The sequence below is a fragment of the Mustela putorius genome, unplaced genomic scaffold (genome assembly GCF_011764305.1).
Source record: "Mustela putorius furo isolate JIRA1106 unplaced genomic scaffold, ASM1176430v1.1 tig00004007_pilon_pilon_pilon, whole genome shotgun sequence".
NCBI lineage: Eukaryota > Metazoa > Chordata > Mammalia > Carnivora > Mustelidae > Mustela > Mustela putorius.
This window is the reverse complement of record NW_025422145.1, coordinates 12,975,905-13,003,005: the sequence shown is the minus strand read 5'-3', so window position 1 is coordinate 13,003,005 and position 27,101 is coordinate 12,975,905. Positions and strand designations below refer to the sequence as shown.

The 27,101-nt window shown below is 46.9% G+C and overlaps 2 protein-coding genes and 1 long non-coding RNA gene across 12 annotated transcripts in view; 2 read left to right on the top strand and 1 right to left on the bottom strand.

Annotated features, from left to right (window-relative positions):
• The first annotated feature begins 570 nt into the window (after positions 1-570).
• On the top strand, positions 571-26,119 carry LOC101688928 (zinc finger protein 75A). Of its 10 annotated transcripts, XM_045072065.1 has the most exons (11): positions 571-669; positions 2,570-3,096; positions 4,248-4,413; positions 5,056-5,147; positions 5,420-5,546; positions 6,626-6,717; positions 6,981-7,107; positions 8,781-8,891; positions 22,202-22,582; positions 23,032-23,233; positions 25,980-26,119. In XM_045072065.1, the coding sequence occupies exons 2-9, from the start codon at positions 2,689-2,691 to the stop codon at positions 22,279-22,281; spliced, it is 1,203 nt and encodes a 400-aa protein (XP_044928000.1). In that variant the 5' UTR covers positions 571-669; positions 2,570-2,688; the 3' UTR covers positions 22,282-22,582; positions 23,032-23,233; positions 25,980-26,119. The 10 variants fall into 10 exon arrangements, with proteins under 10 accessions (XP_044928000.1, XP_044928002.1, XP_012910505.2 ...); XM_045072067.1 differs by lacking the exon at positions 23,032-23,233; XM_013055051.2 differs by lacking the exons at positions 22,202-22,582; positions 23,032-23,233; positions 25,980-26,119 and adding an exon at positions 9,069-10,607 and having other exon boundaries at positions 2,570-3,054.
• LOC101687883 (zinc finger protein 75A) overlaps positions 1,168-27,101 on the top strand; it is a 45,195-nt gene continuing 19,261 nt past the window's right edge. Inside the window, exon 1 of the mRNA XM_045072077.1 lies at positions 1,168-1,250. The gene's annotated coding sequence lies outside the window, so the exon portion shown is untranslated. The remainder of the gene's footprint in view (positions 1,251-27,101) is intronic.
• LOC106005578 lies at positions 10,754-20,359 on the bottom strand. Its single transcript, XR_001179050.2, has 3 exons — positions 20,287-20,359; positions 19,493-19,554; positions 10,754-14,346 (listed from the first exon to the last, which is right to left on the bottom strand). It is a non-coding gene; the product is annotated as an uncharacterized LOC106005578 (long non-coding RNA).

Genomic DNA, 27,101 nt, shown 5'->3' with positions numbered 1-27,101 from the left:
AGACTGCAGGGGACCTAAATCCGTACTAGGATCCGCCGCCCGTCGCTCGTGGGACCGGGGCCGAGCCGCGGCTCCCTGTCCCTGCCAAGGACACTACAGATAGAACCCGTCACACCGGCTGGAACCTACCTCACGAGAAAAACGTGATCGTTGTGAGGGACACGCGACCCAGAGGAAGGGAACAAGCCCTAGGGGGCCGCCGATCCTGACCTGGATGAAAGCCCCGAGAAGGACGAGAACCCCGCGTGCGCAGGGGCGGCCACCCTCGCTGGGCTGGGCTCCGAGTACCGGCGCCGCCCGAAGGCCACGCAGTCACTAGCCGGACGCGCAGTGCCTTCCGGTGCGGGACACGAGGCGGCGACAGCCGCTCGCCGAGCCACGTGGAGGCCCCTCTAGGCCGCGTCGGGAACGGGACAGTCGGTAGCATTAACTCTTTCCGACCGCCAGGGAGGCATTGGAAGGAAAGCGGGTTTCCTCCGCGTGGGTGGGGCCCGCGTTGCGGCGGCTCGAAGCCCCTCCCCGGAAGGGCGTCAATCCGCTTCCGGCCCGAGCGCGGTGTCGGATGGGACCCGGGCGGGGACGCGGGCCTGACAGCCGTTATTGAGACGGGTTGTACGCGTGGCGGGGCCCGTCTGCGAGTAGCGCGGGGCGGAGGGCGGCGGCCTGCAGGTGAGCGGGTGGCAGGGGCAGCGGCGTGGGCCCCGGAGCTCCCGAGGAGCACCGGCCGCTGCGCGGTGGCGGAGGCGAGGCTGCCATTGTCCGTGGGCGGCGGTGGTTTCGGGCCGGGAGGCCGCAGGCTGACGGCCGGACCGTTTCGGGGAGCCCCGCCGTCGGGCTCCACCATTCGGCTGTCCGCCTTTGCGGAGACGGCGTCGGGGCCGCGGCGGCCAGTTTTCCGACTCGCTGGCCGGACTTTCCGCGGGCCGGGTACCCAGGCGGTGCAGCTTCAGAGATGTCAGCCTCTGCTGGTGCCGAAGCGCGACAAGCGTCCGGGTGCACGCTGAGCTCGCCGGGCAGCCGGCCGCCGGCCATTTGAGAACATTGTGACGTCCTGGCCGACGTTGGGAGCCGTTCGTGGAGACCTCAGGCCAGGGAAGGCGAGGTCCCGCGACTCTGCTCATTCTCGCCTCGAGGTCTAAATGAACGTCGAAGAGAGGGAAGGTGGGCCGAAGGCTCACCGTCGACAGCACCAACTCCCCTTCTCTCGTCCTTTGCGGCTTGGCCTTTGGATAAGCGTTTTGTAAGCCAAGGTCAGCTGTGATTTTTCTGGGTCAAGGAAAGAGGTTTATTTATTTTTTTTTAAAAGATTTTATTTATTTATTTGACAGACAGAGATCACAAGTAGGCAGAGAGGCAGGCAGAAAGAGAGGAGGAAGCAGGCTCTTAGCGGAGCGGACAGCCCGATGCGGTGCTCGATCCCAGGACCCTGGGATCATGACCTGAGCCGAAGGCAGAGGCTTTAACCCACTGAGCCACCCAGGCGCCCCAAGGAAAGAGGTTTAAAAACACAGGGCTAGATCTTGTGCACGGTGCCCTTGATGGTGCTTACGAGAAAGTGTCAAACGAGTGTGGAGCATCTAGTTACTGAACCCGGGTTTGCTGTCTTAGAATAGGACCGCCTTTTCCCTCATTACTTTCCTCCTCGTCTAGTGTCACTTCTGTGTCCCAGCTGTCCTGCCAATATCTGTAGAGTGGAAAGGAGAATCTGGAATGTTCCACGCACTGAGGGTTTCGTCTTCACAAGAAGATGAAGGGTCAGAGAAGTTGGACCCCCTTGCTAGAGACAGAAGACTGGGATGACACGTTCACATTTAAGAGGAACTCAGAATATTCCCCTGATACTCCCTTGGCGTCCGGTAGCTGGGGTCGGAAGCACAACAGTGAAGTCTTTGGAGAATCCCCATGCCTCTTGCAGCCAGAGGGTGTAAATGGTCTCACTGCTAACCTTTCTTGAATCACTACTTTTACAAAGAAAGACCAAGTCCTCAGTGGGTATTTGTCTATCGATGAGCTGTGCATTATTTCAAGTGGATAATCGAAGAAGAAAGGGTCTGGCAGTGGATTCTTTAAAAGGAAAGGACGTGCCCCTTGGTGGCTCAGTGGGTTATGTGGCAGCATTTGGCTCAGGTTGTGATCTGGGGCTTCTGAGATGGAGCCCCATGTCAGGCTCCCTTTTTATCAGAGTGTATGCTGCTCCCTCTGTCCTTCCCCCTGCTGGCTCTTTCTCTCTCTCACTCAAATAAGAAAAATCTTAAAAAAAAAAAAAAAAGAAAAGGGAACCTGGGTGTCTCAGTGGGTTAAAGCCTCTGCCTTGGGCTCTGGTCATGATCCCAGAGTTCTGGGATCGAGCCCCGCTTCAGGCTCTCTGCTTAGCAGGCAGCCTGCTTCCCTTCCTCTCTCTGCCTGCCTCTCTGACTACTTGTAATCTCTGTCAAATAAATAAATAAAATCTTAAAAAAAAAAAAAAAAGGAAGGCAGATTTTTTTCATCATTTTTCTCCTGTTAGGAGTAGTAGATAGTAAAGTTAATATGACTTTCTTATTGATGCACACTTTTTTTCTGCTCTCAGTGTTTTAGGAAGAAGATCATTTTACTGATTTTGTTCCCGAGCTGACCAGGTCTTACTTTGTGAAGGTTGTGCTGCTGGGGTGTCCAAGAAAAGAAGAAAACTGTTCCTGCAGCAAAATAATGATGGTAGATCTGAAGGTGGCTGACTGTTTGAACCCTCAGATCAAAGTTCTGTCAGAAAGCAAGGGGCCTGTGATAGAGAGTTCCAGTCACAGTAAGAAATGTACTGCACAAATGGACAATCCCAGTCCTGAAAGCTGTCGCCAGCACTTCCGGAATTTCTGCTATCATGAAGCATCAGGACCCCGTGAAATTGTTGGACAACTTCAGGAATTATGCCGCCAGTGGCTCAGGCCAGAGCTCCACTCAAAAGACCAGATCTTGGAACTGCTTGTGCTGGAACAGTTTGTGACCATTCTACCCAGGGACACCCAGAGCCGGATAAGGAAGGACCATCTACAGAGCATTGAGGAGGCTGTGGCCCTGGTAGAGCACTTGCAGAGGGAATCTGGTCACGTGAGGAATGGGGTGAGAAGGAAGATTCCGGATACGTGCAGTGAAATAGAGTGAAGGCAGACATGGTGGTGGCAGTTAATTGAGAAATAAGGTCAACTCGGTCACTGTTCATGTTTTGGAGGACATTTAAGGCAGGACCAAAAACCACAGACTTAGCAGTAGTCCACAGGTCTCACAGACCCTTGACAGAGAAAGATTCCTTTTGTGCTCCTTAGAGCCAGACTGAATTGAGGGTAGTAGCCTATTTTAGGTTGTACAAGGACAGGGTTTTGAGCTCCAAATGAATAAAAGGCAGTAAGGGGTTGGAGAGGGAAAGGAGGACTTGAAAAAGGGAGAACACTTAAAATGCAGGTTGAGCAGAGACAGTAAAGAGAAGGAAAACCCTAATAATGGGAGAAGAATGCAAAGGGAGAGAAAAGTAGGCAGAATAAAGGGAAACAGCTTTGAAAATCTTGGCAGAGTAGCGGAGAGAAGAAAGATATTGAGGGATAGTGTTGTCTGACTCATAAGTGAGAGCCTCCACGGTGCTCTCAATGGTTGGTCCTTGGCTCTTCTGGTTAACGGGGAGTTTGTCCTTAGCCAGGTAGCAGAGCCAGCTGGCTTCAGGCCTGCTGGAAAGAAATAATGCAGGCATATGTGTAATGCCAAAATTTTTTGGAGGTAGGTTGGAGCCAGACTTTTTTCCCCTTTCTTCCATTTCATCTGTGTTCTATGAAAACTTTCCCTGGCCATGGTGGATAATATGGTTGAGGAGACAACTGCATTTATTCAATTCTTTAATCTTTTGAGAAATTGAGAAGACAAACACTAAGGAGGGATCTAAGCCAAGGGAGAAATCCCATCAAAAGTAGCATGAGAACAGGTGGCCTGTGTAGTCTTGCTATTGATCTTAGTTGGTCTGTATGCAGAGGGGTCGGGCCCGCTGTGTCAGAGGAGTAGGAGTAGCCACGTTTTTTTCCTCCCCTTTTATCCTAATATTTCAACATTTTGTGGGTAGCTTTCTGTGGAAAAGTGGTGGCCTGATAATTCTTTAAGTCTTTTTGTCATTTCTTTTAGTGTGACACACTTGCCACTATCTGGACTGTTCACTTTTTCCTCCTTTTACAATCAACCCCAAAACCAAAAGTAATTTTTGTGGTAACACAGATTGGGATTATTTCCAGGTTGCAGTCCAAGATCTGGGAAAGGAGGCAGTGCTCTTGGGAGAAACAGCAGAATCTCAGCCAGTGGGCATGGCCCAGGATGAAGAATTCTGGAAAACATACCAGGGTCTGCAAGAACAGCTGAGCAGGAGTACTCATACAGGAACTGAGCCTGTATGTGAGATGGGTAAGGCACATCATAATTCCATTCTGTTGGGAGCTGTTAGAGAAATTTGTTCGGCCAGAACATTGTGAGCATTTTCCAGATGCCTGGCCATGTGGATGGGCTGACACAGCCATGTTAGCAATTATGATGTCCCCTAGGTGGCAGTAGAGCACCAACTGTGGGTGAAGCTGGGTGTTGGCTTAGGGTACAGGAACTTTCTGCTTACAAAATCCTGGTAATAACCCCATGAGCTCTGTTCCTTAGAAAGCACTAGCAGAATGTGAACACAATTCTGTACCAGGAGAAAAATAATAAATGATTAAAAACAAAAACCCAACTACATCTCCTCTTGTACACTGGATAACTTGAGTACTTCATCTTTGAATCCATTCAATTTTTGCCTTAGAACAATTTACATCATGAGAAGAAAATAAGTTTGTCTTTCATTTATTCACTCATGAAAACTGGGGAGCCTATTCTTCTGACCAGTAGGTACTTGGCTCTTGTGTATGATGATAAGACCCATTTCAGGGAACCACACACACTTTTAAGGGTGTCCCGAATCTACCAAAAGAACTGGGATCATCTGTATTTTAGAAATGAGCTAAGGATGTTTACAGACAGAAGTGAGAGCGATTTCCTCTGGCTCTTTCCCACTTACAGCTGTGCCTGCTTACCAGATCCTAGCCTTTCCTGGGCGGACAAACACTAAAGACTGGACGGTGGCACCCGAGCTCGTCTTGCCTGAGTCCCAGGTGAGCTGTTCGATCCAGCTGTTGAGGGCTGCCTTTCCCTGCTGCCCAGGACCCACCCTGCCCAGCTCACAGGCATGTTAGCTCCAGTGTTCTCCCTGGGAAACTGGGCACCTCCTAGGCTGTTGATGATCCCTTGCTTCTTTCCTTTATTGCCTTTTCACTTTAAAAAAAATGTGCTGTTAATTCCTTGAGTGCCCAGGTCGACCATGGGCCAGGCGGTAGGGCTGCTTCTGTAGTGCAAGTACTGAGCTGAAGCCCATTGTCTTCTTTAGAGCTTGTTGACATTTGAAGAAGTGGCCATGTATTTTTCCCAAGAGGAATGGGAGTTACTGGATCCCACTCAGAAGGCCCTCTACAATGATGTAATGCGGGAAAACTATGAGACTGTCATCTCTCTAGGTAAAGACCCTCCCTCTCCCATTGGGTAGAAGTTGAGTAATCTGTCATGTTCTCTGCTTACTGGGAATGTACTCCTCTGAGAGGCTATGTTCCAATAACGGGTTGTCTTTTCAACCAAATGGTGTGTGGACAGGGGAAAGGTGTATCCAGATCACCTGGGAGCTTTGTTCAAGTGCACATGCTCATTCTTTACACTGAAAATCTTGATCCCCCCCCCCCCCGCTCCAGATCTTTACTTTTACTTTTCCCATCTCCATAAAGAGCAGAACCACTCGCCCAATATTTCAGGTCAGATATTTGCAGTCATTCTTTACTCTGATCATGCTCTCCTACCCCACTCCTAATCTTCCTCTTGGATCTACATTCACCGTATAGCCTGAGTCCAAGCATGTCTCATCCTCTTGAATTGTTAGCATGTTGGTCTAATCCAGAAGAGTGTGTCATCAGGCCCACCTCGGTACTTTCTAACTAGCACCTTCTGCCACCACTCTAAGCTAGCCACAGTCTGCTTTCCATGCAGCAGCCAAGGTTTTTGAAAACCCGGATTTGATCATGATGTCATCCTTTCCAAAATCTTACGGTGACTTGACTTCTCATTTATTCAGAATAAAATCCAAATTCCTCATCGAGGTACACAGGATCATCCAAGATCTGGCCCCTGTTCATCTGCTACTTGTGCCCTTGTTTAGTGCTCCTTATTCACAGGATATTGCTGTTTCTTGAAATCAAGTTAATTTCTGCTTTACCATTCCCATCCTTGGCACACTGGACAGAATTCTGCAATTTTAAACACTTCTAATTTTGCCCAACTTTGAGGAATACATGAGGGAAAAAACACATTTCCTTTTGTGGCTTTCACTCATGAAACCAAAGACTATGAACTGTGGAACCTGTTGTAGAGGCTGGTAGATGCTTGATTCCTCTTTAAGATGAGAAGGCCACTTCTTGGTAACATGTAGCAGATTTAAAAGTGTTCATTTCTCCTGAAAGAATCAAGGTTATCTGTACTTTAGAAATAAGCTAATGATGTTTGTAATCAGTAGCAAGAGAAATTTCCTCTGGCTCTTTTCCACCCACAGCTGTGCCTGCTCACCAGATCCTAGCCTTTCCTGAGCAGATAAACACCAAAGACTGGACAGTGGCACCTCAGCTCGTCTTGCCTGAGTCCCAGGTGAGCTGTGCGATCCAGCTGTTGAGGGCTGCCTTTCCCTGTTGCCCAGGAGCCACCCTGCCCAGCAGGTGCTCACGTGTGCCAATGTTCTCTCTAGGAACTAGGCATCTCCTACTCTGTTGCTGATTCTTCTCCCTCCTTCCTTTCTCTTCTCATGTAAAAAATTATCTGCTATTAATTCATTCAGTCTGGCCTACCATTTAGTTTATGGGCCAGAACTTCTGTAGTGCAAGTATTGAGCTGAAGCCCATTGTCTTCTTTAGAGCTTGTTGACATTTGAAGAAGTGGCCATGTATTTTTCCCAGGAGGAATGGGAGTTACTGGATCCCACTCAGAAGGCCCTCTACAATGATGTAATGCAGGAAAACTATGAGACTGTCATCTCTCTAGGTAAAGACCCTCCCTCTCCCATTGGGTAGAAGTTGAGTAATCTGTCATGTTCTCTGCTTACTGGGAATGTACTCCCCTGAGAGGCTGTGTTCCGATAATGGCTTGTTTTTCAACTAGATGGTGTGTGGACAGGGGAAAGGTGTATCCAGGTCCCTTGGTTAGCTTTGTCCAGGTGCTCACTCTGTGTGCTATGTGGATGTCTTGATTTATTTTTTCTCCTTCCCCAAATCCGTTTCTATGGATCTCTCTTCTTGGTCAAGAGCATTCACCCAGCAGCTACGAGGAAGGAACATGCGGTCATCCTTTACCGTGATCTCTCCCTCATACCGCGTGCTAATGCGTCACTGTCCTTCAGGCTCCATCACAGTGTAGCCCGAGCACAGCCATGCCTCATTTCCCGGTGCTGTTAGCGTCCTGGCTTAAGCCGGCAGCGTGAGTAACAGCCTGACCTGGGCACTTTCTGACTGGTGGCCCTACCTCTCGCTGTCGCACACTCTTTTCCACAGAGCAGCTGGACATCTTTTAAAAACCTGGTCAAATCATGACATTTCCCATTGTAAACCTTATGGTGAATTCTCACCACATTCTGAATAAAATCCGCACCTTCCTGAAGTGCTTCAGGTCCTCCGGGATCTGACCCCACTCCCCTCCCTTCCCTCACCTGCTGCCACTTGTGCCCTCGCTCAGTCCCCTTGAGCCTCGCTGGTCTTTGTGTTTCTTGAAATTGCCATGGTCGTTTCTACTTTCCCCTTTCCTCTGCCTGGCGCACTTTTCTGCCCCATGGCGAAACTCACTTCTACATTCCTGCTGCAATTCCACTTTTTTAAAGAGGCCTTCCCTACTACCTCCTCCGAAGAAGCTGCAGAGAAGCAGAATCTTAAAATGCTGGGTTGTCCTGCTTTAGTTTTCCACAGAATATTTACTGTGTGCTGAGAACTTTATTTATTGCTGTTGGGTTGTCTCCTTCTCCCACCCGAAGGTGAACTCCCATGAGATCAGGGGGCTTTGGCTTAATCACCACTATACCATTAGCCCAAAGAGAGTTTCTGGCACATTATAGCTAGTCAGTACATTGCCAATGGAATGACAGATGAATACTTTCTTAACTTAGCGATGTATATTTAGAAAAGTTTCATTAATTGATTCTGGTCTGTTTCTTCCACCTGGACAAGAACCAGTGACTTAGGCAGTGTAAGAAATCCTTTCTAGTCCAGTGTGTGGTGCTGAAGAGCTAAGTAAAAAGTTACAATTATTAGGATAGAAATCACTGCTGCATTAGACCTGCGGCTCACTGAACTTTACCTCACTCTGCTAGACTTGGGTTCATCCTAAGGAACTAATAGGAGTAACTGCATTCCCTGCAGATTCTGGGGTTTGGTTCAACCTTGTTCAAATATGGGGTCATCTTGGTCACAGAAGAGGGCACTGTAGAGGGACTCCCATGCCCTTTATCCTCTCCATGCGTCAAGCTTAGGTTTATTTCTCAGTCTCCACGTTGTGTTTCCATCCACAAATGCATTGTAGGATAAAACCTGAAAGCGGACAGGGGAGTCTACCCACTTGACCATTTGGGTAGCACACTGTAAACTCTCCTTTGCCCTTCCTGAAATAGTATGGAGTTGTGGGCAGTTGTTAGGTTGCCAGTCCTTGACGTCCTTTTTTCCATTTCACAGCCTTATTTGTGCTCCCCAAACCTAAAGTAATCTCCTACCTAGAGCATGGGGAAGAGCCATGGGTTCAAGGGTCCTTGGAGTTCAAGAACAGTCCTGGAGAGCTGCCTTCAGGTAAGTATACCATGGGAAGAGGGCAAATGTGCCTTTGATAGCAACCTTTGCAGGGACTTAACATTTAAAATTCTGCTTATTTGTATTTTGTAAGTCAGTAATCTTTGGATTTTTCTCTCCATTCCTGTAGTTTTGCTTTGCCATACAGTTGGCTGATTGTTATGTTTATTCTCACAGAGTTAAAGGTCAAAACTGACACTGAAAACCATCAGCCTGTGTGTCTTTCTGACTTAGAAATACAAGCGCCAGGAGACATAGTATCGAAAAAGACCCGGGTGAAAGTTCCCCAGAAAACAACAGGCAAAGAAAATCATGGTGATACACAGAAGATGGGGAAATGGCAAAGAGATTTTCCCGTGAAGAAGAGAAAGAAACTTTCAACATGGAAACAAGAGCTGCTAAAACTTATGGATCTCCACAAGAAAGCTCGTGCTGGAGAGAAGCCATTTAAATGCCAGGAATGTGGGAAAAGCTTCAAGGTTAGCTCTGACCTCATTAAGCACCAAAGAATTCACACTGAAGAGAAACCATATAAGTGTCAGCAGTGTGATAAGAGGTTTAGATGGAGTTCAGATCTTAATAAGCACTTAACAACACACCAAGGAATAAAACCGTACAAGTGTTCCTGGTGTGGGAAAAGCTTCAGTCAAAATACAAATTTACATACACACCAAAGAACGCACACTGGAGAGAAGCCCTTTACATGTCACGAGTGTGGGAAAAAATTCAGTCAGAACTCCCACCTTATCAAACATCGGAGAACCCACACAGGCGAGCAGCCATATACTTGTAGCGTATGCAGGAGAAACTTTAGCAGGAGGTCAAGCCTTCTTAGACACCAGAAACTCCACCGCTGAATGGACGTTTGTCCAGTGTCCTCATTCTGAAGAAGTTCGCCAAGTGGAGGTTGACCCTGAGATTTATTAAAAATATATGAAATTATGAAGCATGAATAATTCTTCATCAGTGGAAAATTTGGTGATATGAACGTGTTTCACAGGAATCAAGGTTGACTGCAGGGATCTCTGTAAGTAGTTTTATACTACTTACATTTTTACACGTAGCCTTTGGGGAATTCCTTAGCAAGAAAGGTGTTGCAGGAACATTCTCAGTAAGGGAAACATTTTCGTAGTTGAACCTGACGAAATAGCAAATTCAGCTTTAAATGGAGATGCGTACATGACTCAGTCTTCTGTGACCAGAGAGGGTAGATACTGTTGGTTTTGCATTGAATTCCCAGCCACTTTTAAACACAGTGGTAGAAACATTTGTAGCATGGTCTTCCAAAAGAAAAAGCAATAACCTGCATATTAATTGGATACCATTGCCTTTAAGGTTGTAAGCTTCCCAATTTCAAGAGTCCTATGACACAAAAATGAGTTCTGTTGTCAAATTTTCCAAGAACCAAGTTGGATTTTCTTCCCCTCCCTTGTCATTGGACACTGTTCCCAACGTTGGACATACTTAAGTTTATTCTTGAACATTTTAGGAACTTTAGCTCTTGAATCCTTTTAGCACCATTTTTACTGTGATGAAATACTGTTTACTTCAGCACTAGGGAATTTGCCAGATAAATAATGCACTATCTTGTACCTCATTGGTGGTGTTTGAAAAAGATAAACATCTTTAATGAGATCATACGGAAACGGGTTGGAATGTTTAGCCATGGAGTACATGTAAAAAAGAACTTTCTGCAATAAAAGAGACTAGTCCTTTTCTTATAATCTCATATGATAAAACATTAAAGATAGCACTTTCTGGAGTGCTATAAGAAAATTAATGGAAGTTTAGGATGAACTTCTCACGTTTTTATTTGCTTTTCCTTTGGCTTTGTTTATTTTTAAGAACAAGGGCAGAGTTATGTTGAGGAACTGGAGTTGTGCTGCAGGCAGGATGTTTACTGGGCGTGCCAGAAGGTTGGGTTCCCAGGAACAAAGTTAGGGAATTGGTGCTGAGTGGTGGACAAGGACAGGTGAATCTGCATTCACCTTGGTTGTCTTACACTGTAAACCGGTGTGAAGCTGGCAGGGTCTCCCTGTGTCTGTTTTGTACACAGCATGTAACAACAGCCTTCGGGGGTGAATGGTAGATGGCGGAACTCCTCTGTGGGCTGTGGATCTTCTTACTGTCTACAGCAGTGACTCCCATGTGCTCCTGTTAGAGCTTTTAGGTGGTGTCAGGAAGGGGGTTAAATGAGCTCCCGAATACCTCACAAACAGTGAGATTAAGGTTCTGATGCAGGGACTTATTCAAGACCCTGTTGCTCTGGGTCCGCTGGCTGTCAGCTGCGTCAGGGAGGCCCGAAGGCAGGATGAGCAGGATGTGCACGTTCTCCCTGCAGGGCCGGGCTGGATGACATTGTGCTGTGTCTACTGAGTTCTGAAACATTCTTATGGCTTGATTGGTTCCTGAAACATGCATTGGGTTCCCTTTCCCCTGCTCCCCAGTGATGTGCTGGGCAGACTGACCGCAGGGGGGAAGCACTTGTGTTTATGGCTGTTTTCAGCTCCTTTGAGGAGTCGAGCACGGCTGGTGGTGATTATGCTCCATTGGTTTGGTCCTTGGCTTCAATACGTTACAGTGTAAGTCGCCTGAGCTGTGGGTCCAGTGCTCTTGGCAGGATTTTGTTTTCTTGCCCAAGATGAACTACGCCAAGTCTGCCTTCTTAGGCACAGCCAGCTCTGAAGCTCTCGTCTGCATAGCTGTTACCCATGGCCTTGTCCTCAGGCTTTGGGTACCCTGTCTCATCCCAGGCCATGTGCGGACATCTTCCTGGTGCTACATTTGTTTCGTCTCAGGGGGGCTCTTAGGTGCCCAGGCACTGTTTGGTCTAGACTGGGAATGCAGTAGTGGACAAAAGAGCCAAAGACATGCGCTCGCAGGACTTGTATTCTCGTGAAGAGTGTGGAGAAGAGTGGCAATAGTTTGCTGCCTCTTGCAGATAGGGTCATGAGATGGTTGTGGGTGATGGCTTGTGGGAAGCCCCACTTCTGGGCTGAAGCCTTTCTTTGTTGGTGCAAAACTTGATAGTGTTCTTTCTACAGAAACAGGGGCTGCAAGGTCAGAATAGTCTGGAGTGCTGAGCCCCCCATGTGGAGAGCAGTTGTCCGGGAGAGTCCCCCAGACCTGTGACGGACTTTACAGGACTGAGAAATAAATTTCTGTTAAACTATGGAGATGTTGGTATCGTGTATTTCCGCAGCTTAACCTGGCTGTATGTCGAGACGCTGTTCTACTAGAGCTCTGGAAACTTTTCTGGGTCGGTCCATGTGGACTTTGGCCCTCAGAAGGGGTCTGCCTTCCTGTAGATGCTGCACTGAGCTCATGTAACACTGATAGGCACACTGAGGAGCCTACAAAATGAGGTGATAGGAAAGGACTGATTTTTTACCTGAGACAAGCCCCGCTTGGTCAGTTTTTCAGGTGGACAAAGCAACCAACCGCCGCTCTCTGGCTTTGTTCCCCTTCCCTTGCTCTCTGTTCCTTTGCGCTCTGCTGCTTTTGTGCATAAAGATGTGTTTCTGTTGATAGTTGGCTCCAGAGAGGGAAGGGGTTGCCTTTCCTTCCTGTTGTGAGTGTAGTAGACTTAGCAATTGTGTGGTGACTACCTCCTCGCACCTTCTGTGAGTTGGCCTCAGAAAACACAGGACATAGGGCAGAAGCAGATTTGTCCTGATTGATGTAGAGAGGAAGGGGACTGCCCTCTTGGACTAGAGGAAGGTCATGCAGGAAAGCAGGAGCAAGAAATTGCAGCTGAGGAGTGAGAAGCCTCTGTCGGTTTTGTCTCCATAGCCAAGAACCAGTAGTACAACGTTCACCAGTCATGCTTGGGATTTGGGGTGGACATGTGGACACGGGAAGGAACAGTTTCTGTAGGCTTGTCACAGGGATGAGAGATTACCAAAAAAGCAACATAGAATCAAAATCTATCTCGGTTTATTTTCTGTTAAAGATTTTATTATTTCAGAGAGAGATTGCGGAGCACAAGCATGAGCGGGGGCAGGGACAGAGGGAGAAGCAGACTGCCTGCCGAGCGGGGAGCCGATGTGGGGATGGATGCCAGGACCGGCTCGAGCAGAAGTTAGATGCTTAACCTACGGAGCCACCCAGGCGCCCCTGTTTAGGCTTGGTTTAAAGATGAAGTGCAACACACAACCTTCAGTTTAGCCTGAAACGTTAGTATTAATGTTCTTGGCAATGCCTTTTATAGCCAAAGGATTCTAGGACAAACCAGGAATTGCTTCGTTTCAGGTGGTTCAGATAACAGCTTTACAGTGGCTCCACGCTTGGTTCTAAGAACAGAACAGGGACCAGTGTAACCCCCAAATCCTCAACTCCTTCCCTGCACTGTGGCAGTGTGCAGACTGCTAGACCCAGAGTTCTCCCCACCATTAAGCAGACTCCTCTGGAATCTCAAGCCTATGTTGTGAACGTCCGCTGTCTTAGCTGGAGGGGAAGAACAGGAGGAGAGCTTGGAATCAAACTAAAAGTGCTCGGGCTTACCAGGTTTTAGAACCACAAGAAGAGTGGTCAGTTCCCCTGGAGACCTTGAGAGCCGGAGTGCTAAGCAGCCTTTTCAATCAAGCTGGACAGCTGGGATACCACGGAAGGTTTGAAGTCTGTAGAGGGTTTTCTAAACATTCATCGAGTCACTCCACAGACACATGTTTCCTCATCACCGTCTGCATTTCCCTGCCAGTTGCACTCTTGTGTAATGGGTCAAGGCTGTGTGTGTACTTTCCTGTCTGGACTTTACCCTTTGGTGCTTAGCGTGGATTCTTTGCCGAAGGACTGACGTTGCTTCTCTCGGGTCTCACCTGAATGGAGACTCTGGAGTGCTTTCAAGTAGGAAGGTTGAGCCTTTATTCACACTTTGTTTTTCCAGGGTTGTTTGCAAAACATTTGGACAAAAGCGTATTGTTGTTCCTAAATCTCTTCCACACTTGTCACCTTTATCGGTTGTTTCTTATGTGGGTTCAGTGGGGAGCAAGGCTGGGGTACTCTTGAGTTGTCTGCCATGTGGCTTATGTGCAGCTTTTCCTTTGTGTGGGACTCCCCCAGGGGGCAGTGGTCCTGGGCTATTGTGAAGTGCTTTCTGCAGCCCCGGGTCCATGAGGCTTTTCTCCTGTGCCCCACTCAACACACCCACATCTGAGAATGCCTGCACTTCACTTTAAAACAGTCACCCCATCTCTCATGAGAGGAATCAGCACGCTGAGGTTCAGAGTTAGGCAGACTGTCAGAGTTGGATCTCACTTTGACCGCAGCAGGACGATGACTGTGGGGTTGCACTGATCTTGGCCCTAACACAAAACGTGAAGCTTCATGGCGTGCCTGGGAGGCTCAGTCGGTTATGTGTCTGACTCTTGATTTCAGCTCAGGTCAAGATCCCGGGGTTGTGAGATAGATCCCGGGTTGGGCTCCACATTGGGCTCTCTCTCTCAGCCCCTCCTCCCTTCCTCGGGGGGGAAAAAAAAGGGCAAAACAACAGTAAGCTTTATAGTATTTGGATACTCTGCACCTTAAGAGAAAACTTAGTAAGAACACTTACTTTCGAATTTTTTAAACCAATGGATAGATTTTCAAAATGATAATTTTCACACTAGGAATTTGTCCATCTTGTGTATAAAGAACTGAACAGTATAAAACATTTGAAGAAAAAAGTGAAGGATCTTTAATATTCATAAATAGGAAAAATATGCTTCAGTTTAGGAAGATTTTTTTAATTAAAAATATTTTAAATGTTAGTAGTTTAAGGAATAATGGCTTATGGGGATGAGTTCAGGAAAAATGCTTAAACACTTCCTTCATCCTCTAATTGTGGTGAGCGACCATTAGCCAGCATCATAACTACTTACCCTCCTTAAAGGAGAAGTTGTATTTCCCTTCTAATCTTTTTTAGTTAAATGGCACTTCTACAATATTCATTTTTACAAGCTCCAATGTTCCTTTTCTAAGATTCATGGATAAGATTCATCTTAACTTGATCAAAATACCTTAATCTTTCTGACTGGAGGTATTTTCATTTTACTTCTTCTCTGACTTCATCCTTCTAAACAAAAAAATAGTAACTTGGAACTTTGAAGCAAGTTAGGCACAAATGGAGCTCTCAAGAACATCACTGTTGGGGCGACTGGGTGGCTCAGTGGGTTAAGGCCTCTGCCTTCGGTTCAGATCATGATCCCAGGATCCTGGGATCGAGCCCCACATTGGGCTCTCTGCTCAGCAGGGAGCCTGCTTCCCTTCCTCTCTCTGCCTACTTGTGATCTCTGTCAAATAAATAAATAAAATCTTAAAAAAAAAAAAAAGAATCTCACTGTCAACTATCTTCCAGAAAAAATTAAAAACACATCTAGTGGGCGCCTGGGTGGCTCAGTGGTTAAGCCGCTGCCTTCGGCTCAGGTCATGATCTCAGGGTCCTGGGATCGAGTCCCGCATCGGGCTCTCTGCTTAGCAGGGAGCCTGCTTCCTCCTCTCTCTCTCTCTCTCCCTCTGCTTGCCTCTCTGCCTACTTGTGATTTCTCTCTGTCAAATAAATAAAATTAAAAAAAAAGATTTAAAAAAAAAACACATCTAGTCATCTCTACCAAGATCAAAAATTTAGGATTACAGGTTTTTCTTTTCTTTCTTCTTCTTCTTCTTCTTCTTCTTCTTTTTTTTTTTTTTTAATTTTCATCTTTCCATATTGCTCAGGCTGTAAAGAATACTGAGAACAGAAAGTCACAGTTGGGGAGTGCTTGCAGGTCAGGACCAGTTTTCATGGTCCGAGGCAGCCAACCCAACTCCTGATGCTGTAGCTAATCCACGAGTGACTGACTGTGAACTGTGAAATTAAGGGGAGGAATCGGCAGAAAACCGAGCAATTGTGGGCAGTTACAACCTCCGGGATTTTCTTTAAGAAGCAAGTCTTGGCTGCTTTTCTCTGTTATGAACATTCAGGAGGGAGGAGGCTGACTGCTGTGGTATATGAAAGGATCACAGGGATCGTCCTCAACAGCAGACGGCACGTGTGTTCATATTCCATTCCCAGTAGTGAGTACCTCATCAGTGACACAAAATAAAAACTGGGAAAGAAGCAATTAAATAGGCAAGCCCTTTGAAGTTTTATTTCCAGAGTTCCAGAAGAAAAAGTATGTTTGGCATCTTGCTCAGTTGGAAATTCGAAAAATGAGAAAGAAAAACCAGAGCAATCTTTCAGGAACCTAAGTAAATGGAAGATGGCCAGCATGTGGCTACGCTAGTCTGGTCAGTGGATTTAAACGAATTGAAGGGCATGTCACATAGAGTCTGTGAGCCATAGAGTCTATCTAGAACCATGCCGTGCCTCATAATGGAGTGGAGTCTGTATGAAAACCTGAGTCAAAAGGACCAAATTTTGAACCTGCCAATGCAGGGAGTCAATAATTTTCCTGTCTTCACAGCCCTGAGGTTCAATTCCATTGCCCTGATTAGGAGATGTTGCAGTAAAGGAGTTGGTGAGAAATAGGAACTGGAGATGAGTCTGGCTTGGCGAGTTTATTCTCTAGCATGTGGGTCCAATGACAAACTGACTTGCAAGCTCCATTAATCATTTGGTGAAGAGGTCGTTTACTACATCACCGTAGCTAACTTTACTGGTCCTTCCCATGTGTTAGGCAGTGATCTAACCTCTTTGTCAGAATCACCCCCATCTACTCAACAACAGCCTATACTGTTCCCATTTTAAGATGGACACGTTGGTGCACAGGAGGAAACTTGCTTGAGAGTACATAGCGGAGGCCTGGGAGTCAAACCCACATACTCTTGACTGTGAAGGTTGTGCTTGTTTCAAAAAATATTTGTCTTTTTTGAAATAATGAAGAAGGTACAGAAAAGTTGAAAGCATAATACAAAGAACTTTTCCCTTCTGATTGAGAGTACATCGACGACTTGACACTGTCCTCCAAATATCTCAGTATCTCCCCCAAACAGGAGCATTCTTCCATGGGACCACAATATAGTCATCAAAATTACTAAATGAACATTAACTCATGATATCCAATCCTCAAACTGCATTCAGCTTTTGCCGTTTGTTCCAGTAAGGTCTTTCATAGCAAGAAGATTTTGCTAAGATATTGTATATATAGTCATCTCTTGTTTTTTAATACTTTCTTTTTAAATAATCTGGACACCCAGTGTGGGGCTCGAACTAACAACCCCAAGATCACAAATTGCATGCTCTTCTGACTGAACCAACCAGGTTCCTGTCACATCTTTGTCAGTCTCAAATGGTTCCTCAGTCTTGTTGGCATTCATAGTGCTGACACTTAAGATCAGTAGCCAGTTATTTTATTGAACATCCCTCAATCTGGGTTGTATTCTTCCTCTTAACTAGATTCAAGTTTTGCATGTCTGGCAGGAACACCACAGCAGTGATGTTGCCTTCTGCTCATTGTATCCCATCGGGTGTTGCTGTGGACTAAATTGCGTCATCTACCCGCCTCAAATTCTTTGAACCCCCAGTCCCTCATGTGATTATATTTGAAGATATGGTCTTTAAGAGTTAATTAGGGTTAGGCAGGCACCAAATCCAATAAAATTGGTGACCTTCTAAAAAGGGGAAGAAAAAGTTTTCTCCACACCCATTCAGAGAATATTCTGTGTGTGAACAAAGTGTTCATCTGTGAGGAAAGAGCTCACACCATAAAATGAATCTTCCCACAATATTTATCCTTGATTTTCCAGCTTACAGAAACATGGGGACATAAATGCCTGTTGAAGTCACCCACTCTGTGGTATTTTGTTATGGCAGCCTAAGCAAAGACAGGTGATGTATATTTCAGTTTGTCCCTTTGCTAATGGTATTACTTGGATCACTCAGTGTGGCATCTGCTAGGCTTTTCCTCTATTTTTTCCATTTTAACTTTGTTTTCTAATTAATAACTGTTTAATGGAGAAGTAATTTGAAACTAGGTAAATACCCTCTTACTAATGAAAGTCAATTTATTCATTTGTTTCTGTATTACAGAATCAAGGTTTCCTATTTTATCCAGTGGTTTATAATCTGTTATTACTAAATTGTCTGCTATTTGATCATTGGGAGCCTATTCAAACTTTCGTTTTTTTCTGACTTTTCCCTAATTCTTTGAGTAATTTGCGCTTTCTGGCACCACAGGAAATGCCCATCTTGTATTTATCCCTTCCCCAGCCCAGCCATCTCTCAAATGGTATTTAGAAGCCCATTTCTGGACACCCAGAGTCCGCATTACTATTGGTAAGGTAATATACATCTCAGAGTATAATATTAACTTCTTTTGCTTTTCTGATGGGAAAAGTGGGGGATTGAGACAAGGAGAGTGAAGACATTAAATTTTAAAAAGGAGGCTTTCCCAAAAGCCTCATGGCTCAGTCACTAAGCATCTGCCTTCAGCTCAGGTTATGATCCTGGCGTCCCGGGATCGAGACCCACATTGGGCTCCCTGCTCAGAGGGAAGCCTGCTTTTCCCTTTCCCACTCCCCCTGTTTATATTCCCTTTCTCACTGTCTCTCTCTCTGTCAAATAAATAAAATCATAAAAAAATAAAAAAGGATTTTAATACAGGAGAAGATGCTCCGATGCCATAAACATAATGTCCGGCAAAACTAAAGAGACAGTGGGGGAACCCCTGTAAAACCCATATCCAATAGTGAGAAGGGAGTACTCCTGATTTTGATTTTAGTTTTCTCTGCTATAGTCTCATTATTCTTAGGCACCAATGAAGCCTGTTTGAAAAACAAAACAAGAGTACTGTGCCCAAGCTTTGCATGTAGCAAGAAGCAGACATACTTCTTTTCTCCATAGGATTGGTCCTTGTTAACTATATCTACATTACAGACGTTGGCCAAGGATCTACTAAGCCATGGATAGAGAGAAGCAAAGGCTTAGGAATCCACAGGTCCCACCTGGTGGTGCAGGAATTCTCACAGGGATAGTTACCGATGACTAAATCTCACCTAGAACAGCTACTTTCTTGGTCAGACCAATTTCTTGTTCTTAACATAGTTAACACCCATACTCCGCTCTCATCTACATCCTGAGGAACAAGGACCTTAAGGGTGCACTAAAGATTTTAGGAGGCTGAGAAGACACGCAACTAGGGTTACGGAGAAGCACTACTCTGCCATTGTTTGTTTTATTTTGATTTTCCCATATCAGACTCATGTCTCTCTTTCTTGTCAGTGTACTGGTCTAGTTACACTGGCCTGTGAATAGAGAGGCATCAGGAAACCTTAAAAAGGTCATGACACTAGGAGCCTAGAGCCTTGGGCATTTTAGTATATTGTGCAAATGAGATATGGTGACCAACAGGTTGGATCTCCCCAGCACTCCCATTCATCATATGTAAAATGAATAGAATAGCCAGCAGTAACATTATAAGGATTAAAGAGATAATGCGTGTGGGAGTGTTCAGTGAAAACTGTACAGGTGATTTTTAATCAAAGTGGAATGTTTTCCTGGGGAGGTTTATTAGTCTATTTATTAGTCATACTCCACCTCTCTCCATTTATATGTTGATGGAGGGCTACCCCTTCATTGTGTAACTGGTGTCTTCATAAATGATGAATCGATAAAGGGGCCAGAAAACACAGATCACAATTCTTACCCTCACACTCAACATCGCAATCCACCAGCTCCCTCTTCAAAACAAATCCAGAATACTCCAATCTAGAATAATACAAAAACATATATGAAAATTAGTAAAGTATTTTGCTGTACATCAAAGAAGAAACGATAGAGAGTTGAATATATTCTGGTATGTGACTAAACGCAGCATCTTTTAAAAAAAGATGAAGTTGGGGCGCTTGGGTGGCTCAGTGGTTTAAAGCCTCTGCCTTCGACTCAGGTCATGGTCCCAGGATTCTGGGTTGGAGCCCCGCCTCAGACTCTCTACTCAGCAGGGAGCCTGCTTCCCCCTCTCTCTGCCTGCCTCTCTGCCTACTTGTGATCTGACAAATAAATAAACAAATTCTTTAAAAAAAAAAAAGATTCTTTTTTTAAATGGAGTAAGTCATTATAGTGAGACAATAAATCAAGATAAATAGGCAAAATTGCATTTGGGAAAATACAAAAAGACACAAGTTATTTCCTCTGGAAAGATTGCAGCTTGGGAAATAGGAAGGGAGAGAATTCCTTTTAACATGAGAATTATTTGCGGTACTCATGGAATTTTGAAAAATGAAACAGGGAAGAAAACACTAGGTTGGAAGAGAGTTCTATCACTACACCTATCATGACAGTCACTTAAAAACGGCTTTGGTTTTCTCTTCAGGAGGATGGAAAAGGTAATACTACTGACTTCATAGGATTGTTGTCAGGATAACGTTATTATGGACTTATTTACAGTTGTGCCTAGCACACCAACAGCGTGACTGTCTTTGATGACTTTCGTTGTCATACCTGGAAAACCCTCTGAGCAACACCGGTGTTGGAAGGAAAACCCATCCAAGTCAGGAAGCGGAAGCGCCTGGCCAACAGAAGAGCAGTAACCAATAGGAGAGAGTTAACAAACGTCTAAAGCCCGGCTTCCCACACCCTCCGTTTGCTTAAATACCCCGATTGGCTCCAGGGCACGACACGAAAAAGATCCTGTCGATTCATTGGTGAGGAGGGCTGTCGATTAGCGGAAGGCGGAAACCAGAGAAACCGAAAGGTCCTTTAGGAAGCGCCTGCGTGCTCCGCCCCGCCCATTGGTGGGGGGGCTGAGCCATTGCGCATGCGTCAGGCCTTCCGAAGGTCCTGGCATTCCCCGCGGCAGCTTTCAGTCTAGCGCGTTGGAAAAGAGGGAGTGGTTGGTGAGTGACACTTGTGAAGCTGACTTTTCCCGTCTGGAAGGCCCCGAGCTCTGCGGCCCCTCCCTGTATCCTGCAGCTGTGGTCTTCCCTCCCGGGACGCGAATACCGAGTGGCAGTGTGCCGGCACCTCGCCCCTCTTGGGGGGTGTGGGGAGGAAGTGGCCGGCGCGCCACCTGTCTCCCTTCGGGGCACCCGTCCGCGCATTTCCGCGTGGAGAGACCTTTGAAAGGTTCCGAGCCTCCTGCCCTTGCGATGTACAGCGTTGAAGCACGCGTTCACTGAGGCCTTTTCCTTCGGAAGAGCACTCAGACCACCCTTGCCCTCAGAGAACTCCTAAGCCGGTGAAGACAACCCACCAGAAACGTCCTGGTATTGGTTGGAGTTAGATAAGGCGCTTTGAGAGCGTGTTTTACTTCAGTGGCAACAGGGAGTCTCCAGGGCTTTGGAAGAGACTTGTTGTACAACTGGATTAGATATACAGAAAGTCCAGATCTACTCTGAAGGAAGATCAGGTGGAGAGATGAAGGCTTTTATACAGCCTGGTCTAATCACTTGTCCCTAAACAGGGGTTCCTAGTCAAGGATGATTTTGCTCCCAAAAGGCATTTGGTAACAATGGAGCCAATTCTGTGGTCACACCTCAAAGATGCTCCTGACATCAAGTGCATGGAGGCCTGGGATGCAGCTACTCGTCTCCTATAATGCATGGACAACCGACACCCTTCACCTCCCCTACCCCCCCATCCCCACTCCACCACCACCACAATCCATCCTTCCACAATAAATACCTGTGTGGCCCAGGTATCAGTAGTGCTCAGGTTCAGCAATCCTATTTAGAATATAAGTCGTGGAAATGGAGCGAAGACAGATGTCAGAGACATCTCTAACAGACCAGTTTCGTCTCCTCTTCTTCTTAATGCCTAAGTACCTGACAGGCAATCAAACAGGTCTGATGACCACAGTCTTCCTTGTATTTTCTCACCCATTCACTCATTTGCCAAACAGTTAAATGCACTGAACAGAAATGGAAGTGCTATGATTCTGTCATGACCAAACCGATTCCTGCTAACCAAGAGCCTTACATTCTTGCAGGGGAAGGACACTGAATCTATAAATACATGTCAGGTGGGGAGATACCCCATGAAGAAATTCCTAGAAGATGGAGTTTCTCTTGAGACCACACACCATTTACTCAGCACCTTCTAATTGCCAAGGACAGAGCTAGAGGCTTTACAAATAGCATTTCTAATCTTTTTCTCATTCCTAAAATATAGGCATTATTATCTTCAGACATAAAAAAAAAAAAAAAAAGACTGAGAGAAGTTGCATAATTTGCCCCAAATCAGTTAGTGTGGAGTGAAGCAAGGAGCAGAGACCAGAACCACCTGTGGTCAAAGGCAGGGCTATTTCCATTAGGTGTCACTCTGTCATATGCCCCCTGAAAAATTTTGTGCATTTTTCTCTACACTTAGGAAAATGAAGTAGGCGTGAAGTCTCACCTTCGCCACTTTCTCTTTCCAGAGCGCGGTGCTTATTGGAGAGGTCTCCCTGGAGGTGATTCTTCAAAGTTGTGGGAACTGTTCAGCATCCACTGGGGGTGAATTCCTCTTCGTTGATCACATTCTTTCAGATGGCAGATGGCAGATCTGACTCTTGAAGGGTTTGGCAAGTGGGAGATGTCCGCCAGCTCTTCAGCCTGCAGTCTCCAGCAAGTGCTTGGCCTCATGAGGCCTTCAGCCAGCTCTGGGACACCTGCTGTGAATGGCAGCAGCCCAAAATGGATCAAAGAAGATTATGGAGCTGAAGCAATTCCTGACCATTCTGCATAGTGAGATGCAAGCCTGTGGGACAATGTCAGCCAGAAAGCCCTAAGAAGGCATTGACCTTGGTGCAGGATTTCAAGTGAGTATCTGGGAGATCAAGGTGTGGTGAGAAGGTGAGACCACATTGTGGAGGGCCTGGGTGAGGGCACAGACTGCTGGAAGAGGGTGGAGAAACAATTTTGCTGCTGGTGCTCCTTTCCTGCGAAGTTAGGCTGACTCCCCCCGTGCAGGATGGTGGGTGGAGAGTGAGATTGGACCCTCACAGTCACGGAATTTTTAGTAGGTCCCTGTTCCCAAGGATGAAGGAAAGGCAACAGTCATCCCCTGTAAATGGAACCTCAGTGTTCTGTTCTGCATGTGTGTTCACCTGAGCAAGCTCTGAGGTGAGAATCTTCTGCCTCTAAACATGCCCATTCTGTGGGGCAGGAATTGCAATACCCAGCAAGCTCTGAGAAATTTGGCTGTGTCCTCAGTGTCTGAGTCACACCCCTCCTTCAAACAGACTAATATAACTGATTTTCTGCTTAGGAAAGGGCCGGAGTGAGACCAGCTGGGGTTGAGAGCAGTGCTGCAAGGTGTCAGAGCTCCAGGGTTCTGCATGGGAGCTAACACGGCCCTCTCTGCATGTCCTGAGCAAACAGAACTCTGAAGTCCTCTCTGTCACTATCCAGTGTGACCCTGCATTCCTGACTCTTCTCTTCTGCCCTGCCACACATACCATACTTCTCAGGTACCTTTTTAGCTCTGGTCCTCCAGGAATGTCTATACCTATACCTTTCTTCCTTGGGCTCCTAAGATGATCTGTCTGTGGGAGGTAAGGTGTCAATGGTGGGTTTTTTGTCAGGTGATGCTGTGTGTGCTCCCAAGAAAAGCCAGCAACTCTGTGATTCTGTGGGGACTCGCAAGCCCACAAAGCCCATGTCTGGGGATTTTCCCAAGAGAAGAGCCAGAACTCACATTCAGACCATAGGGCCTTCAAAGGGAACCCAACTGTTTTAAGGAAATGGTGAGATACAGTCTCAGATTGGAAATGAGAGAGGCAAGAAGGATCAAGGATGAGTTTATCAGTGCCTGTGACATCATAGGCGTGACCTTGTAGTTGTGTCAGGACCTGAATTGGGAACAGAGAGCTACTGAATTGGTGGGCAGGTGACAGGTTGAGACAGCTCAGTTCCAAATGTAGGCTTCATAGTTCCATCTGGTCCTTTCCTCAAAAGGCTCTTTCCGTGATATCTCTGAGCAGGGTTATGTATGAAAGTCTGTGCTTGGGGCATTTGTGGTGGCTTTTTGTCACCAAGAAAGAGTGTCTGATCTTAATGTCATCTGATAAGAAAGTTTTCTTTTTTTTTTTTTAAGATTTTATTTATTTATTTAACAGAGAGAGATCACAGTAGGCAGAGAGGCAGGCAGAGAGAGAGAGAGGGAGGGAGGGAAGCAGGCTCCCTGCCAAGCAGAGAGCTGGATGCAGGACTCAATCCCAGGACCCTGAGATCATGACCTGAGCCGAAGGCAGCGGCTCAACCCACTGAGCCACCCACGCGCCCTGATAAGAAAGTTTTCTGAATACCTTTCTGGGAGCTAGTTCAGCAGGGAAAGCATGGACAGGGGGATCTATCAGAAGACATTACCTAGAGGAAGGGGTGTGTGGGATAAATCTCTACCTAGAAGACCCCATTTAGACTTGTCAAGGCTTGTCAGTGGAAAAAGAAGGAACATACAGGTGTAATGATTGAGAGCCCAGCTTGTAGGAGAGGCTAGGAAGCCAAGGTGAGAGGGAGACTGGGTGAGTAAGGCCCCATTGTGCTTGGCCAACCCCCAAAACCACAATGAGTAAGGCAGCCCATGTGGGATATGTCTCCTTACTGTGTGTGAGTATGAAGTCTTGACCCTAAAGCCAGTCCAACCAGGAATTCTAGTGGACAATGCTTATTGCTAAGCATGGATGCGCTCCAGTAGGTGGATGGTAATGGGTACTGTGTAAGCATGCTTCTACCAAATAAGAGCTCTCCTTTGGCCGTTTCAGGCTGGCGGCTGTAAAATCTTGTTAGGTGCCATGTCTTATCTCTGCTGTACTATGTACCTTTTACTCTGGTGCAAGGCACAGTGGCATATCTGGGAGGGTTGGTGGTAGTGGGTATGACATGCATCCTAAGCAATGCCTGCATATTCAGGGCAGGCCCAGACCTCTGACCCCTGGAACCACAAGACTAGTCTGATGGTAGTAACATGCAGTAGAAGGTGTGTCCCCTGAGGTCCCACAGAAAGGGTTGACCAGATTGCAGGAGTGAAAGACTAAAGTAAATTAACATTTTGGAATTGACTGAACCCAAATTCAAAATCCAGCTCCATCACTGAATCTCTGACCACATCACCTAACCTATGATAGCACTATGCATCGAGCCTCCCAGGAAACCCAGACTTTACTTGCAGTACTCTGTAAATCACAGACTTCTGCAAAAATTCCAGATGTGTCACTAGAATGGCCAAGTCCATGGAGCATATCTGAGCCACTGCCTCCATCTGCCACAACAGGGTTAGCTGCACTAAGTTCATGTTTGGAGGCCTGACCCCTGCCACAGGGACTTAGGTTACCTGCTAAGGTTCTGTGTTCTTCACAAGTAAAGATCTCTCCGTCCTTACTCTCTGCCAGGAAGCTAGATAAGGATGAGTACCAAGACTGGAGATGGGGGCAAAAACAGGGAATGCAGAGATTGGCACGTGATGAGGTCAGTGGAGAAGTGTGCACGCTCCTGCCCAGGGTCCCGGTATTCCCCAGCCGGTTCCTGCACTGGCTGGTAGGGTAGTCCCCTCACAGAGGCCGAGAAGAGGTGGCCAGGGGGAAGGAAAGTTGGAGTCGGGCAGCTGGAGGGATCCAGCTTCCCTTTCAGCTGCGAGCACCCAACTGCCATCTTAGACTGAGGAACCACAACAGATATCTGTGAAGGGGGGGGTGACCTGTGGCTTTGGCCGTCATCTTTGGGTTGTGAGAATCTTGAGGATCTTGCCCGCAGGAGTGGTTAGTAAATCACAAGTGCCCACTGAGATTCTATCAATTAGTTAAAATGTTTCCGTGAGGGAGGGAATTACAGAAACCATTTGGTGAGTGCCAGGATTTCATACACAGGAGGGAAAACTGGCTTCTTAATAAACATGTGACGGGCTGAACCAAACCAGGAGGCTGTTCTGTACTGGAGAAGAGAGCTGTAGGCCTGAAGGTGTTCCCTGCTATGCACCTACTTCAGATTCCTCCTCCTCCAGGGGCCAGTGCAGTGGTGAGGCTGTGGGAGTCCATGGGAGGTAGGCAGAAAGGTACCCGACATAGTGAGCACAGGGAGCAGCTAGTCCCTGTGGGGTGGCGGGAGCACAGCAAAAGGTTGGATTAATCAGGACTTGGAAGAGAGGCCCGGCAGAGCTGGGTCCCATCTTGGGGTTTTGGATCCGGTGGTACTGTCCGACTGGTGCTTGTGTTCCTCTAGGTCCGGTGAGGTGATTCTGGAAGATGGGGTGTCCGCTTCATTGACGGTGTTGTATGCGGCTGCTAAAGAACCTGGTATAGCAGAGAACAAGGAAATACCAAATATTTCCTAATGGAATGAATAAATGAATGTGCTCTCCAGTTCCTACCTGTCTCCTCCAGACCATACAGGGCAGCTGACAGGCGAGTGCTGGGTTCTTCCTTTCTCTGCCCGGCAGACTGGGGCATGAAGCAGTTTGGAGCGGGGAGGCAGCCCCACTTCCAACAAGGCAAGCAGTCAGCAGTTGCCCCCAACTCCCTGGCAGCACCCGGGAGTGGGAGGAGCCTGCTGGAGAGGCTGCCTGGGTGCCACCGTTCCTTGTTGTTTCCACTGACTTCCGCAGGTTCCCTCATTAAGCAAATCCAGCTCCTTGACCAGGTATGCAAAGCCCTTCCCTGCGGATCCAGCCTGGGCTCTGTCTCTCTTCCCCAACATGATGTCCGGTGAAGTCAGCTGTCCCGGGACAGGTCACAGTGAAACCCACCTGTTTGCTTTCACCCAGGCTCTGGAAAGATGCCATTTTTTCCCGCTGTGTAGAGCAGTGTTACGCCTGGGGCTCTGGGAACCAACCAGCATAGGCTGTCGTGGGGGTCCTGCTCGGGAACGATATGTGCAGGGAAATGTGGGTGCCTGGGCAAGGCTCAACTGGAGGAGACACTGACACAGATTCTTAGGACTTGCCTGCCTTCTCTTTCTTCCCTAAAACTAAAACTTTCCTTTATTGTTTTGAAGAAAAAAATTGTTCTTGCTTAATTCCTCAGAAAGACTGAAGCAGCCACCATGACACTTGCTTTCACCGTAATTCAAGAAAGTACTAACAGCTTGTGTGCACAGGCCAGGAACTAGGCGAAATGCCCATCTCTGACCACGTTTAATCCGTGGAAATTTCACAGGTTAAATCTCTCTTCAGAAAAACAGGTTATAGGTTATTTCTTAGTACTCCACAATGCAGGTCCTTCCTCCCGGACCCCTGTTTTCCTTACACCTCTGATGTCCCCCCACCCCGCCGTGAGCATGCAGCCCACCTCCGACCCAATTCTGCTGCTCCCCTCTACTCTGAGATTAAGTCACTTAGAGTAGTGG